The sequence below is a fragment of the Cicer arietinum genome, chromosome 7, assembly GCF_000331145.2.
Source record: "Cicer arietinum cultivar CDC Frontier isolate Library 1 chromosome 7, Cicar.CDCFrontier_v2.0, whole genome shotgun sequence".
NCBI classification, from domain to species: domain Eukaryota; kingdom Viridiplantae; phylum Streptophyta; class Magnoliopsida; order Fabales; family Fabaceae; genus Cicer; species Cicer arietinum.
In genome coordinates this window covers 14,891,246-14,909,672 of record NC_021166.2, presented here as the reverse complement: position 1 = coordinate 14,909,672, position 18,427 = coordinate 14,891,246, and the positions used below count along the sequence as shown (strand labels likewise).

The 18,427-nt window shown below is 28.9% G+C and overlaps 2 protein-coding genes across 3 annotated transcripts; both read left to right on the top strand.

Annotated features, from left to right (window-relative positions):
- Positions 1–8,352: 8,352 nt before the first annotated feature.
- Positions 8,353–10,117, top strand: LOC101509231 (geranylgeranyl pyrophosphate synthase, chloroplastic-like). Its single transcript, XM_004509182.4, has one exon. It carries the CDS (start codon positions 8,809–8,811, stop codon positions 9,931–9,933), a length of 1,125 nt encoding a protein of 374 aa, XP_004509239.1. The 5' UTR covers positions 8,353–8,808; the 3' UTR covers positions 9,934–10,117.
- Positions 10,118–15,644: 5,527 nt separating this feature from the next.
- LOC101508912 (UPF0496 protein At2g18630-like) lies at positions 15,645–17,451 on the top strand. 2 transcript variants are annotated; one of them, XM_073363969.1, is made up of 2 exons: positions 15,645–15,900; positions 16,006–17,451. In XM_073363969.1, exon 2 carries the CDS (start codon positions 16,114–16,116, stop codon positions 17,230–17,232), a length of 1,119 nt encoding a protein of 372 aa, XP_073220070.1. In that variant the 5' UTR covers positions 15,645–15,900; positions 16,006–16,113; the 3' UTR covers positions 17,233–17,451. The 2 variants fall into 2 exon arrangements, with proteins under 2 accessions (XP_073220070.1, XP_012573694.1); XM_012718240.3 differs by having other exon boundaries at positions 15,646–15,827.
- The last annotated feature ends 976 nt before the right edge of the window (positions 17,452–18,427 follow it).

Below are 18,427 nucleotides of genomic sequence, written 5' to 3'. Positions count from 1 at the left end.
GTTGGTAATGGATTTTCATTCTAAGTTCTTTTTACCAACATGGCAACCTCTCCATGATTCACATCACCCATGTGTTTCTTTAAAATAAAACTTAAAAGCCTCCTTATAATAATTAAGTATTAAATATAATATCACATGGCTTCAAATGTTCAGTTAATGCATTTTTTTTTTTAAATATTGAGTTAGAAAAGAAAAAACATTTTAAATTATTTCAAATTATTTCAAATTCAAAAATAATAAATTTAGTGATTCAGGCATCGACCGGAAATAATTGATTTTGTAACTCTCTAGAAATATCAAATCTTAATAAGTTTATTTAAGGTGTGGTCGGAAATAAACTCTTTTAAAGTTTTCTTTACTTCATTAACAAAATTTGTTTCTCATTTTTTATTATTTGTTCTCTCTTTTCGGTTAATTGGAGATAATATTTTTATTATTTATCTTTTTACTTTTTTCACAGATGTCATAGAGACTAAATAATATATTGTGTCAAAACTCGAAAAGAGTAATAAAAAACAATTACTTAATATTTTTTCAGTTTAAATTTTTTTTTTTTATAAATGAAATGATATAATTATTATTAGAAACACATATTTCTAAAATTTGTACATAATTTATTCAGAGTATAATTAATCCTTCTAATAGATTTATTTTGTTGAAGATAATTTATGTTTTATGCTATACGTAGACAACACTCAAGGAATCTTTTCGGTATATAAGCCATTTTAATTCACAAAATTTGTAGACTCACACAAGGATTCTTTCTCATGTTTAATATGTTCATTGATTCACACGCGTGATACGTGGCTATTTCTCTTATAGGGGCAGAAAAAAGTTATACTTAAAAATACTTTAAAAATAGAAAATCCCAATACTAAAAAACTCTTGAAATTTGGTGGACTTATGAGCCTATAGATCCATTTAAAAAAAATAATAGATTTTCTATTTAAAAAAAATCAAGAATTTTGTTTTTAATTTTTTTGAGAAATAATATTTTTTTTAAATTTTCCGATAAAAAATTATTTATATTTTTTTAAAAAAATATTTTATTCGAGAAAAAAAAATTTGAATTTTTTTTAAAATTTTTTTGACGAAAATTTATTTCAAAAAATTTTCAAAAAAAAATTTAAAATTAACAAAATATTAGAGACTTATAACCCCTGAACTCCGTCTCTTAAGCTCACAAAAAATAATAGAATAATGTACCAAAACTTTAAAAAAAAGTTATTTTAATAGAAGAACTAATATTATTGATTTAGTAATACATTTTTTAAAAAAGACTTTAAAATTTTAAACAACATTACACATGCAAATATTTTGATACTTCAAATTTACAAGTTTGTCAATTTTGTAGGATTACAGTATTTGTAAAATATATGGTATAAAGTTATTTTCTTTAATCACCGCACGCGGAATTGTGTTTGTTATCACACTTTAAAAAATTGACACAAATTATTATATTATAATATAAAACATAGAAAATATAGAATACAAACATGACACCTGAACTATATCTACAATCTACACAATATCTTTGATCTTTTGTTACTAAATAATTTATTTACAATCAAAATAAATGAAAAAAAAAGGTATTTCAATAAAAACTACATGTTGAACTATTATATAATTTTTATTTTATTATTGTTTTTTTAGTGAAACATTAATTACAAGTTAATACAAATTCAAATCCTATACTAATGAGTAATAAATGTTAGAAAATTAAATTTTCAATTTCACTGTAACTACCTCAAAAAATGAAATAATTTTGAACGGAGACAATTATAGATTATTTTCAAATTTGTCCCATACAAAGAAAATAATTGAAAAGAACTTTATTGAACCTAAATACACCTAAATAAAAATGTACAAATAAATGGTGTTAACAATTTGAAATTTTATTCAATTAATAAAAAACAATTTGAAATTTTATAACAAATGAATTTTTAAATTCAGACAACATATATGATATTGACAAAAAAATAGACAATAATATTTTAATTTCTAATATTTAACAACTAAATATTTGTTCAAAAAAATAGATAATTATTAAATATTGGAAAAAATTCAAAAATATTTTTTGTTAATATTTACAAAACAAAATTGAAATATATAAATTGTACATACAAAAAACTAATACATGATTAGATAATCTACTTTCATTCTTTTCTCATATAAAAAATATATAAATGACCCAATTCGAATATTATTACATTTAATGGAGGCAACCTATAAAAAAATTGAATAAAAAAGCATACACAACTCTGTTATTCTTCTATTTTACGTATCGTTTTTTAAATATCACACAAATTATATTAAATATTGGAAGATCCAATGTTTTTTTAGGCCAAGGCTAAATTTGGAATGAGAGAGTTTTATAGTGTTTTTGAATTGTCATTTGGAAAGGAAAATATATAAATAGTTTTGAAAGCTTATCTAAAAAAATGAAGAAAAAAAAATTGATTGAAGAGAGTTTTGTAATATTTTTCAATTTTCGTGTGGAAAGGAAAAAATTTAAAAGGGTTTATTGGACATAAATACACCTGAATAAAAATATACAATGGGTTAATCAATTATTTTAGTAAAAATATGTAATTGATAAATAAAATTGTAGAGGTTGGTTATCTTAACTTGTTTGAGTTAACTGTTGAATAATTACTAATTAGATGACCAAATTCAAACCCTAAAGAAGGAGAAAATATATACATAACAAATACACAATATTTATTTATTTATTTATGTAATATTGAAAACATAATTGAGAAGTATTTCAATTATGAGTACTTCCTACAGTGGAGATCCAAACCTAGTACATCATATCGTAAGAGTTACAAAAGTTACAAAATTATTCTCCAATTTTAGTTATTTAAAATAGTAAAAAAAAAATTAAATAAAAATGTTTGTTTATGTAGTTAATCTACATTTAAAAATTAGAATGCGTAAATTAACAACCTACACTTCTTTTAATCATTAATAAACAAAATAAAACTTATAAAACTTATAAAACTTATAAAACTATGTTTCAATTTTACTTATTTAAAATAGTAATGAATAGATTTTTTTATCAAAGTAAAAATGTGTAGGTTGCCAATCTACAACTTGATAATAGAATTTTTAACATGAAAATTAACTATCTAGGAATACATAGAAATTACTTTATATTTTGTTTATTTTTGGTGTGTTCTATGTTTGAAAGTTATTTGAGCTATCATTATTTTGTATATGTTAAAATATAACTTTTTTTTGAATTATATTTATTATTTATCTTTGGAAAATACTTTATACTACAATAGAAAATTACTTAAAAATTAATTTACAAAATTTAATTTTTATACATCATCATCAATATAAAGACTTTTTATATTATTAATCATAATCAAAATTTAATAATGACAGTTTTTACTATCATAGTTATCAATATTATTTGTTGATGGTGTATTAATTGAACTCTATCTTAAAATAGAAATTCTAGTTTGTGCACGTCACGAAACCCTACACTAATTGCTAAGTTGATTGTGATGTCAACCATGCACCGAATGTGTATTGCTAAGTTGTGAGGAGGCTTACTGCTTACGATGCAACAATCTTGGTGAATGCGACTATCACAATTATCAATATTATTTGTTGATTGTGTATTGATTGGACTCTATCTTAAAATAGAAGTTCTAGTTTGTGCACGTCACGGGACCCTACACTAATTGCTACAATTTTAGATGATTGTGATGTCAACCATGCACCGGATATGTATTGCTAAGTTGTAAGGAGGCTTACTACTTACAATGCAACAATCTTGGTGAATGCGACTACCACAATTATCAATATTATTTGTTGATTGTGTATTGATTGAGCTCTATCTTAAAATAGAAGTTCTAGTTTGTGCACGTCACGAGACCCTACACTAATTGCTACAATTTAGATGATTGTGATGTCAACTATGCACCGGATATGTATTGTTAAGTTGTGAGGAGGCTTACTGCTTACGATGCAACAATCTTGGTGAATGCGACTTGTAGACAAAATTTGTGATGGAATAAGTTCGATTTCTTTATAGTATAGATAGATGGATATTTAAGATTTCCTAATTTATACTACTATACAATGCTTAATGTCATCCCATCTAACATTAGACACCCAAACAACATCTCAATAAAAACATTAGTAAGAATCATTCAAAAATAAAAACATTAGTAAGAAAAATGACTACAAAAGAGGAGTTATACATTTACTAATAATGACTTTAAACTACAGGATTTGAAAGAGAAGAAAAAACTTTACCTAAATGTGCAAAGTCACTCCAAGTCTCTTCATATGGTTTTATTTTATAGGTACGGTTTTAGAAGAAAAAAAATAATGTTCAAAATCATAAACCTTTAACCAAGTCTCATCATGATCCTCAATGATCATCTTTATCTTCCACACCACACTTGATCCTTTTATTAGTATTCCTTTAATTGCATCACATCAAATCAGAAAAACAAAACTAATGGTATACACAATAAAATCAATATACAAAAAATAATGATAAGATTATGTTATTGTAATGGGGTGTGTATTTAACATTTTGGGTTTTTAGCAATAAACCAATGACCAATTTTGTGTAACTTTACACTAAACAAGGAGACAAATATCTTTATTTATTTATTTATTTATTTATTTATTTATTTATACTTAAACACAATATTTATTCAATTGTATTAAAATAGTATATCGATCGAGAATAATACAAATACAAATTTGTTAAAAACGAAAAAAATAAATATACAAACAAACGAAAAAATGGTGAATCTGCAAATAACATCCAAGTTAATAACATTAAACAAGGTCTACAAATTTAACAAAATTAAAGTGATTTATAATACTCATGTATCTAGATCTGCGACATTAAATACGCAAAAATCATTAATTGAATAGACAGAAAAATCAAAACACTTAATTGGCGAGATAAAAAAAAAAAAATTGTATGAAAATTACTTAATTAGATAAAAATAATAGAGAAAAACCGATATAAAAGAAGTGAATATGGACCCAAAAAATGATCTTAATTCACATGTGTTTTCATATCCAAGATAGAAGAAAATTTTGTGGCTAGATAAATATTGTTATGGAAGCACCGATGACCAATTTCGTGTAACTTTATACTAAACAATGAGACAAATATCTTTACAGAAGCTTATTGATAAACTTGAAACAATTCTAAAGCTTTATATGGTACAAATAATAACATTATCACAATACAAATAGTATCAATATGGAAATACAACCCCTAAGCCTAAACTATAATTGATGAGGCACATGATTTAAGCTTTCAATGGGTGTTTAACTTGAATATGAGGAACTTTTTAGTGTAAAATTCTTTGGTGTTAACATCAGTTTCTCTGGAGCAATAACATCATTGTCAACCTAATAAAAAGGAATTCGATAGCTAATTGAGATGGGAATAACAATTGTGTATCCTCATTTATATCGACAATAATAATGTGTAAACAATTACCTAATTAATTATTATTCTTTGGGCCTTATTTAATTTGTTATTATAACCTTTAGGCATATTACGTTGCAATATTTGCTTGCAAATTACTATTTATAATTAAATATAATTAAAAATGATAATTGAAAAATTGATATATTTTATAATGATACATCAGTTTTTAAACTAATATTTTTGTTTATGTTTTATTTTGAATACTTATATTTCATTTTGGAATGACGATAATTAGTAATAATAAAAATTAATTTGATTGTGTATCAAGAGTGCTATCAAAGTGCCATAATTTTAAAAGTAAGACATAGTTTAACGGACAAATATCAAAATTGGTTAGATTGGATATCAAGTTCGAACTAAGTCCTCGCAAGGGACCTAGTTATATGTTAATTTCATTACCATTTCACTTACAGACAAGAAAACAAAAGGCACCGCACGGAATATGTGTAGGGGTGGGAATATGTCAGGTTAGACTAGACTTTGAAAGACCTGAGTCTGGCCTACGATTTATTTTTTAGGTCTAAGTCTGACCTATAGCCTATCATAGACTTTTTTATCGGCATGACCTGACCTTTTTAAAAGTCTGGCCTGGAAGCCTATTTAAAATAATTTTTAAAAAATATGAAACAAACATACTTTAAACCCTAAAAAATAATTTTTTGTGTCAAATAATAGATTTTTTTTCTAAAACAAACACACTCATTATTACCTCTTAAACAAATATGGAACGACTATTGAGTGATTGAGAAATTGAACGGCTACCGAATATGGAACAGCTACTGCATATGAAATGTTCATTGAGTGATTGCCTAATTGATATAATTTAAAATAGGAAAAAAATATTATTAATATAATAATAATAATAAATATTAAAATATATATAGGTCGACCTGTCAGGCCTAATAGGCTTTTTTATAAGTCTAAGCCTGACCTATTTAAATAAATAGGCTTTAAAAACAATCTGATCCTAGCCTTTTTATTAAATAGGTCAGACCAACCAGACCATAAGTAGGACATGACATAGACCCTTGACAGACAACCTAGCCTATTCTCATCCCTAAATATGTGTGACATCAATGTAATAAATTAATAGGTGTTGGCTCAAAATAAATATTGTTACATCAACACGTTTTCATCAAATGAGTTTCAATTTTATAAATTAACAAAATTAAGAGATAAAAATTGAGTATTTCAGATTAAGGGATAAAAATAAAAAAAATTCTCAATTTTATTTTGTTATAAATTTAAATATATTTTAAAATAAAATGAAGTTTAATTTGAGTTAATACAAATAATATTAAAAAATTATATTTTTTTTATTACTATGATATAGTTTCGAAGTTTTTATCACTATTTAGCGGAGAGTAATTTCTTTCAAAAAAATCTATTGAGTTTACCACTTATTTAAACGGTTAAAATCTCTTATTATTTCAATCGACCCATTGTTAGTAGATTAAAAAGTTATATAATTATACATTAATATTTTTTTACTATTATAATTATTATATTAATTTTTTTAGATATTTAACTTTTAGTAATTTTCACATATTAACATTCTTTAATTTTTGACATATTTAAATATATTATTATAAAATAGAATTGAAGTAGAATGTGAATAAAGTCATATTATTATAAAATAGAATTGAAATAGAATTGAAGTAGAATGCAAATAAAGTCATATTATTATAAAATAGAATTGAAATAGAATTGAAGTAGAATGCAAATAAAGTCATATTTTAATTTAATTTACATATCAATTCGTTAATCTATATAAAGATATGTTTGATTATTTATATAAAGATATGTTTGATTATTTATTTTAAAATAGTAAAATAAAAGAGATTGTTTTACATACTAAGAGACTATGCCTATATTTGATTGTTAATTGGCCATCAAATTGATTGTGTATTGAAAATCGAACTGAATGCAAAATATAAATTGAAATTAATTGATTTTACCATATTTTCCATATATGAATGCAAAATCGATACAAATTGCCTCCCAACAGATTTAGTACTTATTTGTTAAGAATTAATTTATTAAAATCGATACATTGATATGTAGGGTAGGAGGTTTTGTCAAAATAACAAATGCTATAATCTTACCTTTCTTTCAAGAGCAAATAATTTCATGAACATTTAATACAAGAGCTGTAGTGCAAGAATCATTTTGAAAACACTTAGACTTTATTCATGAATAAGGATGAAATATTTATTGTATAAACCTTTAGACATATTAGTATATTACGTTGCCATATTTGCTTGCAAATTAGTAATAATTAAAACTAATTTGATTGTGTATCAAGGGTGCTATTAAAGTGCCATATTTTAAATTGATCGTGTATCCTTATTTATATCAATAATGATGAATACATAATTTATAATCAACTAAGAGTTTTTTAAATAAAACTTTTTTAGCATATTTTGATTTTTTTTTTCCTTATATGTATTCGATATGTGAATCATTAGTACTTTGTTATTTTTTTTTCAAAATTTAAACTGTAATATATATATATATATATATATATATATATATTTCTTAAAAGGCATTTAATGCTAGTTTGTTAATAGGAATGTGGTGCCAAAATCATTCAAAATGTGATGTAGATATTATTCATGATAAGATAAATCTCAAATATTTAGTATAGAAGATAAATAGATATAGATATAGGAGAACGTCTGTATAATCACTAAGTATTTATATAAAAATTTAGGCACACTTACATTTAATAAAAATAGAAAGATTTTTTTTAAAAAAAAATGTATATTTTTAAAATAAATAAATAATATGTATTTTTGTGATTGAGTGTGCCTCCATCCAAATAACGGCATACCAATACATACACTATCGCTAATTAATCTTTATCCCACGCAAAACAAATGACACAACGACACCAAATGAAGCGGAGTGAAGGATAGAAATAAAAAACACCTAGTAAGTGCTTGGACTTGAAATCCCAAATCAAATCTTATAGATTCTATCTTTGGTTGGTTATTACACAACACCCTCACCTCATTGCTTCAATCTTTGCTTATCTTACCTTACCCACTTTATCGCCTCTCTCTCTCTTTTCTTTCCACTTTCCATTTTCCATTTCCATTCCCCTCAATTTCTTCTCACACAAACACAACCAGATCAATGACTTCACTAATGTGTCTCACACACACTACCACCACACTCCCTCTCACAAACAACTACTCCTAACCTTTGAAACCAAAGATTTCAATACACCCAATATATATATATATATAAGAAAAAAGGAACAACTCCTCCTCTTACTACTAACAAGAAACATAGTGAAAATCCACACGCAAAAGCCAACAACAAACATGAGCAGTGCCGTGAATCTTAACACATGGACACGCCCCAATTTCATGTTCAATCAAGTTACTACAACTACTACCACCAGATCCAGATCCAGATCCTCAACTTTCTATCTCTTTACCAAAATACCCATCAACACTGCAAAACCACAAACCCTTCAATTTTATAATAACCATTCCGCTTCATTTTCCGTTTCATCTTTACTCACCAAACAAGAAACACTTGAAACTGAAGATAATCCAATTTTCAATTTCAAAACCTACATGATTGAAAAAGCAACTAGGGTTAACCAAGCCCTAAACGACGCCGTTTCGTTACGCGAGCCCTTTAAAGTACACGAAGCCATGCGATACTCTCTCCTCGCTGGCGGGAAGCGCGTCCGCCCGGTTCTCTGCTTAGCCGCCTGCGAACTCGTCGGCGGAACTGAATCCATGGCGATGCCGGCGGCGTGCGCCGTCGAGATGATTCACACCATGTCGCTTATTCACGACGACCTTCCTTGTATGGATAACGACGATCTCCGGCGAGGAAAACCGACGAATCACAAAGTGTTCGGCGAGGATGTTGCTGTTCTAGCCGGCGATGCGCTTCTCGCTTTCGCGTTCGAACACATCGCGGTATCAACCGCCGGCGTTTCTCCGGCGAGAATTGTCCGTGCAATTGGAGAATTAGCGAAGTCGATCGGCTCCGAGGGACTAGTCGCCGGTCAAGTTGTCGACACAAACTCCGAAGGTTTATCCAATGTTGGATTAGAGAGGCTTGAATTCATTCACCTTCATAAAACCGCTGCTTTGTTAGAAGCTGCTGTTGTTCTTGGTGCGATTCTAGGTGGTGGTTGTGATGAAGATGTTGAGAAATTGAGAAAATTTGCTAGATACATAGGTTTGTTGTTTCAGGTTGTTGACGATGTTCTTGATGTTACGAAATCATCACAGGAATTGGGGAAAACTGCTGGAAAAGATTTGGTTGCTGATAAGGTTACTTATCCAAAACTTTTAGGGATTGAGAAATCGAAAGAATTTGCTGAGAAATTGAACCGTGATGCACAGGATCAGCTTTCTGGGTTTGATCCTCATAAATCTGCTCCTTTAATTGCTTTGGCTAATTACATTGCTTATAGGCAAAATTAAACTGTTATTAGTTTTGTAACATTAAATTAAACAGTTTAGGAGTTTAAGTTTATATGTATCAAATCATTTGCTATCAGGGAATGTATAAAATAATTCCCATTCTTTCCCTTTTCTATGTGCATTTGTCTTCATTTTTGTATTATGCATTATCCCATGAATTTGTAATTAAAATTTTGTTGTATCATCCTTTTGAATTCTGCACAGGATATATTGTGTGTTAATTCAATAGAGGATTATGAAACTTAAAGAATGTTAAATAATTTGTCTGGCAAATTATGCTGGTGAACTTTACTTGATCATCTAAATTCCAAAGTTTCTTTGCTGGTGGTGATTTTGAGGCATTAAAATGACATAGTTATACCATAGGATGAGTTGGAGTTAAAAGTAGTTAATCTATTTTTTGTTTGTGTTTAGATCTTCAGTTTAGTTTGTGTGTTAATTAATGCTGAGAGATGCTTTGTTTTCAGCGATTTGGTAATCTAATCTTGTTTCATCAAATGAACCGGTTCAATCTTATTGACTCTTAATTTTATCAGAGGTGTTATTTGGATTTTGGACACAAGAACTTGACACCGTATTAACACATGATTGTGCGCACAAATACTGTGTCGGTTATCAAATTCTGTTATTTTATTAGATTCTTTCAAGCAAACTGATTGGTTGCTGTATTTTAAATGTAAATTTGTTATTTATGATACTGTAATAATGTTGTAACATGAACATCAACATGTGATACTCCTCAACTCGTAATTGAAAGTAATAAAATATTAATTTCAGTGTAGAAACTGAGAATACTATTGAGCTTTGAATATCAAGGTTGTTGAGTCGTCGCAATTGTAGTCTATAAAGTTGATCTTCATGGGTCATGGGGGCTGACTTTGAAATTGTCCTTTCAATTGATGTTGGTGCAATGAATTTCGAGACAAAGGATGATAATTCCATGTTGAATAGTTAAAGATTAGTTGAACCTTAATCCTTGATTGAATACTGTACCAATGGTAACCTCGTTTTCCACATTCACAGAGTCACAATTATATGTCATTGATTCAGTCTCTCTTTTGTCCATTCAACCTATAGCTTATTACATTACATAAAATAATGGGTGTGCAGAAGATCTGTGTATTATATAAGCTTATATCAAGATGGGAATGATTTGGGATGTGCATCATTTTAAGCTTAATCAGAAGATCTGTGTATTATATAAGCTTATATCTGTGTAATTTTTTGTTTTTGTTTTTTCTTTCCCACAGAACTGTGTAATGGCAGCTCAAAAATAACTCTAAGTTTCTTCTTCCACTTCTTCCATTAGAGAGGTGATTTAGAGTATTTTTTTTTGTCTGAAATCACCGCTCTAGGTTATTTTATTCCCTCCTTCTATTTAAATAAGTGGGTTTTTACATAAATTTAGTTTTTTTCTTTTCTTTTGTGTTTTATTTATGATTTTGTAGTCTAAGTGTGATATTAGTTTGTTCTGTTGAATTAAAATATCTTTTTAATGTTTTAATGATAACAAAACTATTTAAATATTAAGGACTTTGATTATATGTGTTATCTAATATGTGCTCATGAGTGTATTATCTTAGAACATGTTATTAATAATTTTGACTAGATGAAAGTTTATCCTATGAGTGAGGATGATTTTGTATTTAGTCCGATCATCTCAAATATCCAAAAATTATCAGAAAGAGCAATAAAGACAATCAATTGTAAATTATAAAGATTAAAAGTACTTGTGTAAACTTGTACAAGTCCTAGAAGATAAGCAACACAAAATTGATGATGAATCTTGTTGATTAGCTATCCTCACACGTGGAAAACTTATGTGAAAATACAAAGCTACAAGATGTGGTACTTTTCACTTGAATGGCACGCTATTCTAAAATGTTGGAAAAAGGAAACGTAAAAAATCGTCATCGTACTCATTAAATTTGATGATAGACCACGCGTACTCATCCTCTCAGTATAATTAAAACGAGGACAAAGTTGGAAGGACAATTTTACAATTCCAAATAAAATCAAAGGACAATTTTCTAAATTCCTAACAAATATATTTTGTTGTTTATCATATTCGAAGCTTTATGACTTCTATAAATTGAGATAATCTCACCCTCAGAAGATCAAGAAGAGCAAATCACAATCAAAGATCAAAGTAGTGATAAAACAATCTAATCACATCCTCAATATACATTCTACAAATCTTAAATATATATTTGAATCATTCTTTTTGAAAGTATATTTCAGGTTTAGTTGTTAAGATCCATTCATAAAAACTTGTATATCCAACAAGTTAAGTTTAACTTGTTGGAATTTGTATAAGTTCAGTAAGACAAGAAGAGAAATTGTTTAGTGAGGCTAAGATAATACATAGTGAAAAGAACATCATAAGAGGATATGTCTTTTTGAGCCACAGTGAAAATACTCACAAGTGAATGAGGAGTGGATGTAACCCACTTTAGGTGAATCATAATAAATTTGTTTATGTGTTTTTCTAAACTCTAAGCTCTTCATTTTATCTCATTCTATTCTTGCGTCAATTCTAAACACATCCTCTAAAACTGATCCATTATCCTCATACAGAGGAGATCCATTTAAAAGGAAAATTTGAAAGAGAGAAATCATTATTCAACCTTTCTTCTAGTGATATTTTAGTTATTTGAACCGACAACAAAACCAAGTTCTCTAGAAAATTACATCTAATAATGTAAGAGAAAAAGATCAAGAGAAACAAAAAATGTCAAAAGCTAAGTACATATCTGATGGTGTATCCTCCAACAAGCCACCCTACTTTTGAGTCAAAATGTGGTTAGTGGTCAAAAATGGAAATCATGTCATCATAGTTTTGATGGCACATTGCATCAAATGAAAAGCATCAAGCATAATGGATCGTAGATGAAAATGCCTAGGTATTCCTAAAGTCTCAAACTCATTTATTTCTAACGTGTGCCTTGAGCAGGGAAAAATATGACATAATCAAATAGTGCCAAAGTGCAAAGGAGCTATGGTATACACTGAAGATTCGTCATGAACGATCAAGTCACATAAAAGAAGCAATGTTAGACATGAGAGTACAAGAGTTTGACTTATTTGAGATGAAGGAGGATGAAATCATTGATGAAATGTTTTACAACTCACAATTATCCTAAACACTCTACAAATGTGGTTTCCTTAGAAATCAACTTTATGAGGAACTTCAAGCTAAAAATGATAAATATGAAAATATCATTCTAGACCTGCAACAATGACATAAAAGAATGTTTGAGCAATATAAAATTTTAAACAAAAAAAGGACCAAGACTCATTTGGAATAAGTTAGTGGTAAAAAAAGTGATACAATTTCATATGTCAAACGAACAAAAGTAACATAAAAGCTCAATTGGCCCTATTTCAAAAATTCATACTCGTTCAAATAAGAATCTTCTTATCACATAGTCGCTATTTGGAAGGGAGATTTCACACATTTTCATGTTTCTCAGTTGATAATTGATTCTATCTTGTGCATGCGTAAAATTATTAATACATAGATATAATGAATGATTTTCTAATCTTATTAATATATAACTATCTTCTATTATTTTATTTAGACTTCATCATAATTTTTTAAATCATATTAATGACACCAAAAAATATAGTTTCCCTTATTTACTATAATGGAGAAATATGTGAAAGACAAGATATTAGTAAATATTTCAAAAGTGAGGGGAACAAAAGGTATTCAAATTCATTATGGATGCAACCTTACTAACTTAAAGAGAAAAAATTGAAGTTTGAAAATAATAAGAGGGTGTCTAATATGATTTTTTGACACCCTACTCTCTTCTGGTTTCTCATTATGAATTTTTATATGTTGAAGACGATGAAGATGTTGAACTCATGTTTGATGTTCATAAACAGTGGTCGCAACTTGGTTTTATCGAAATATATGTCACGTTTGAGGATTGTCATCCATTATCAGATGTTGGTCAACCATCACCCTCAACCATACCTCACTTTCAATACCATTTTCAAACACAATACACTTATTCTATAGAAAGACATGGATGACAAAGAATAAGGCTATCAAAACGATTTATGGGAATTAAGAGAATTATTACAATGAGTTTTCAAGGTGGTTGTTGGCCATGTAAAAATTTCTTCGTGGAACTATTGTGGAAATCAAAGTATCATTTATGGGCTATCCCTCCATGCATTTATGGGTTCAAATTTTGTAAAACCACTTTTCTCGGGGTCTTGAAGCTTCTGTTTAAAATCTGAAAAGGCATGTCAAACCACAAGTCAACGTTTGTTTGATTTTAGATGGACACAAATCTATTAAAAGTGTTTATAATAATCCAAATAATGGTTGGCATGATCCTTCGTCAACACATATGATCCTTTGTTGTATATTTTCCACTTATCACTTTATAATACTTGACAATTTTTACCTCATTTAAAAAATAATATGCATCAAGTGAGTCATCATTCAACTTTTACCGCGGTGAAATCAGGAATGTGAATCTAGAGGCTTTAAAATGGGTCAATAATATCCTCTAGAACAATCGACTATGGTGTTTACTATTTTGAAAAATATTTCGAATGACTTAAAAACTTTAGTGATAAAACTTAAACGATAAAATAAATAACTCAACAATATATCCTAGTTCAATACTAACTCAGTAGCTACGTCCAATCCATTCCTTCGAAGATTTAATCCACTATAATTAGAAGTTACATTTGAGGACTTGGTTAGTCACAATGACTGTGTTAAATCTTCTCACCTTCAACTTTGTACGTCAAGTTGTTGAGAAAATGGCAACTACTACTGGACTAAGTTTATAAGTTCTAACAAGTCTTCTCAACTTTCAACTTAGTTTAGTCAAGCCATTAAGGAACACAATAAACCACTATTGGACTTGGTTACAACATAATAAATGTTTGTGGTTTTGCATCAATTTCTTTCTAACTAGATGATGTTTGTAAGATAAGCTCTCATATTTTTCTTTCTCAACACTTAGATAAATTTGACAATTTTCCTAATCCAGTGTTTGCTTCTTGATTTGAGATTGTTTCACTTTGAAAGAATATTGTAAGTTGTTATGAGTTGTTGTGTCTTATATGAACTCAAAATATGTGTGTTGTTAATAGAAGTAGTTACAACATTGTCTTTGTCCATCAACATATGGTTGAGTGTACTTCATGAAATGGTCTTGTGTTCTTCATGGTATGGTCTTGTTGTCCTTCAACACGGTGCTTCAATTTCTTCAAAAATAGATCCGTTGAGATTAATTCTAACTATTGAGCATAAAAATGAAACTTAGAATTTTTTCTAAGTACTTTGATTTCAGTTTGGCTGAAGCAGAATGTTCTTGATCAGAAGTATAAAACAATTAGAAGCAGAAGTACTTGATCAGAGGCACAAAACAACCAGAAACATGATTTCTTGACTAGAGGCAGGAACATCGAAATCATAATTTCTTGATCAGAGGCAATGATCAGAAGTAGTTTTACTTGACGAGAAGCATTACAAAGTAGATGTAAAAAGTTTTTTTTTTTTTTTTTTATAAAAAAAAACCTACCCAAAACCAAGTAGCCATTGCAATTTCTTTAGGAATTAACTATAATTAAAAAGAGGATAGATTGATATATAGTGTTTTAAAAAGAGAGTATATTGAGTTTTTTTATTTATTTTTAAATTGGGTTATTTAAAAAATAAAAAAGAACCGAAAAAAAGAGGAGTACCCCATTTCTTCGAATTTTCTACAATCATGTAAAGTCTTCGCATAGACCCAATCTTTGTTTCGCTCTCTCGTTCCCTTGCTTTGATTTTTCTATCTACTCTCACTCAACAACTTTGCAAGCAAGTGGAAGCTTCCGAGTGAGTCAAACCAACACATTGTCACATTTCAGCTGAAACCCAGGTAACCCAAACTCACCACATGCTCTAAAATCTCAACTTTGATTTGGGTCTTCACAATTTGCAACAATTGGGGGGTTTTAGATCTAACTAAGTCAATTCATATTTTTGTTTCTATATTCTTCAATTGAGCTCAATTTTGAAACTTTACTAAATTTGGGGTTCATTTTCTGTGGTTTCAGGATTAATTGCGATTGATTGAAGGGAGAAGAAGGAGGAGATTGTAACTTGAATTCTTTTGAAATTTCGGTTTTATTACATTTTTAGGAATTGAATTTGATCTATCAAAGATGGGTGGGCAATCTAGCAAGATGATGATTGATGGTACCAAAATGGGTACCCATTCTCTGTATGCTGCTGATTTGAGCTCTTATGAAGCTGAATGTGTTAAAGATCCAAACTTGCAATGTTTTGATGAGACCATTAAAGAACACACAAATAGGGTTATAAGTTCCCTTGCTAATGGTGTTGAGGTTAGGTCTTTATCTTTTGATTCACTAAGAGAAGTTACCGATAGTTTGCTTGAGATGAATCAGGAAGTAGTTAAGGTTATTTTGGATTGCAAGAGAGATATTTGGGGTAACAAGGATTTGTTCTCTTTGGTTAATGATTATTTTGATAATAGTCTTCAGACGTTGGAATTCTGTAATTCACTTGAGAAATGCTTGAGACGGGCGCGAAAAAATCAAGTGATGGTCAAGTCAGTAATTACCTATTTTGAAGAAGAGGTGCAAAATGGGCTTGAAGGGGGGACTTGTGTGAAGACATTGCAAGAGCTTAAGAAATTTAAGGATGCCGGGGATCCTTTTACTGATGAGTTTTATTTGTTGTTTCAATCGGTTTATACGCAGCAGGCAACCATGTTGCAGAAATTGCAAATCAGAAAGAGGAAGCTTGATAAGAAATTGAAATCCCACAAGACATGGAAGAGGGTTTCAAATGCAATTTTTGTTGCTGCGTTTGTTTCTGTGTTGATTTTCTCAGTAGTAGCTGCTTCTATTGCTGCACCGCCTGTTATAACGGCTTTGGCTGCAGCGTTGGTTGTTCCAATAGGGTCAGTCGGAAAATGGTGTAACTCACTTTTTAAGGGCTATGAGAAGGCTCTAAAGGGACAAAGGGAAGTAGTCAGCTCAATGCAGCTTGGCACTTACATTTCATTGAAGGACTTGGACAACATTCGGTTGCTTACCAACAAATTGGAACTACAGCTTGAATCTTTGTTGCAGAATGCTGATTTCGCACTTAGAAATGAGGATGTGATAAAGCTTGCGATTGATGAGATTAAGAAGAATATAGAAACGTTTTCAGAGACGTTGGAGACTCTAAGTGCACGCGCTGATAAATGCAGTCGGCAGATAAGGAAAGCGAGGACAGTTGTTATACAAAATATAATCAAAAGACCTGATTGACATGAGGTCCCTTTTGATTGTTTTATTGATTACATTATCTTCATGGCAAAGCTACAATTTGGGAAGTATGATTCAACACCAAGATCATAACTTCAATAAGATGAAATTAGAACCTGTGCAGAACATTTATATATTTATTATCAATATATTATATATAAATGAAGTTAGAACCTGTGTAGAACATTTATATATTTAATATAACTTTTAGTCTTATGTATAGATATTTGGATTATACATAGTTACAAATGTGTTTGCTGTTGTCTGCTTGGTTGTGTCTGATATCACTATTGTTAGATGAAATTGACATCATCTATACTCTAGCCTATAGTTAAGTAATGATTTCATGAGAGCTCACATAACAAGCTTGGACTTCATGGAAGCACAAAACTAGTCAACCAGAAAACTTGATCATGGAAGAAACTAATGATAGAATAAGAATCAGATCATCTTTTCAAAGAATAATCCTATTTCACACTTCTTTAAGAGATAGAACAAAATTCAGTTGATGAAGCTTTATCAGAAGAAGGGTGGATAATGGTCGTGAAAGAAGAGTTAAATCAAATCTAAAGGAATTATGTTTGGGATCTAGTTCTACCTCTAGAAGAAAAATAACCGATTGAAATAACAGATTGGAATCAATTGAGGACGAAAATGGTAAGGTGGTAACAAACCGATGCAAAACACTATTGTGCACAAGAAGGTATTGAATATTATAATGAAACTTTTTGCTTATGTTGGTAGGTTAGAAGTTATTATAGTTCTTTTATCTTATGCTGCTAATGATGGTATAATTTTACATCTAATGAATGTAAAAAATGAGTTTTTATGGTTTTATCAATGAGAAGTGTACGTAAAACAAACACGTTTTTAAGATGTTCAATTTGCAGAGCATATTTATAAATTCAAAAAATTGTTATATGATCTTAAATAAACTTCCAGAGAATTTGTTATGACAGATTAAGTAACTTTCCTTTAGAAAACAATTTTATAAGAGAACAAGTGGAAACAACAATATTAAGAAAAGCATTTAAAGATGATATTATCTTTGGATTTAATCAAAATTTATGCAAAGAGTTTCTAAGCTAATGCAAAACTTGTTTAGAAAAAAAAAACTAATGCAAAATGAGTTTGAAATAAACATGTGGGAGAATTCAAAAATTTCCTTGGAATTCTAATTAAATAATGCTTAGATATT

What these genes read in the sequence shown, in the direction of transcription:
- LOC101508912 (XM_073363969.1), top strand. Translation starts at nt 16,114, where the DNA reads ATGGGTGGGCAATCTAGCAAGATGATGATTGATGGTACCAAAATGGGT.
- LOC101509231 (XM_004509182.4), top strand. Translation starts at nt 8,809, where the DNA reads ATGAGCAGTGCCGTGAATCTTAACACATGGACACGCCCCAATTTCATG.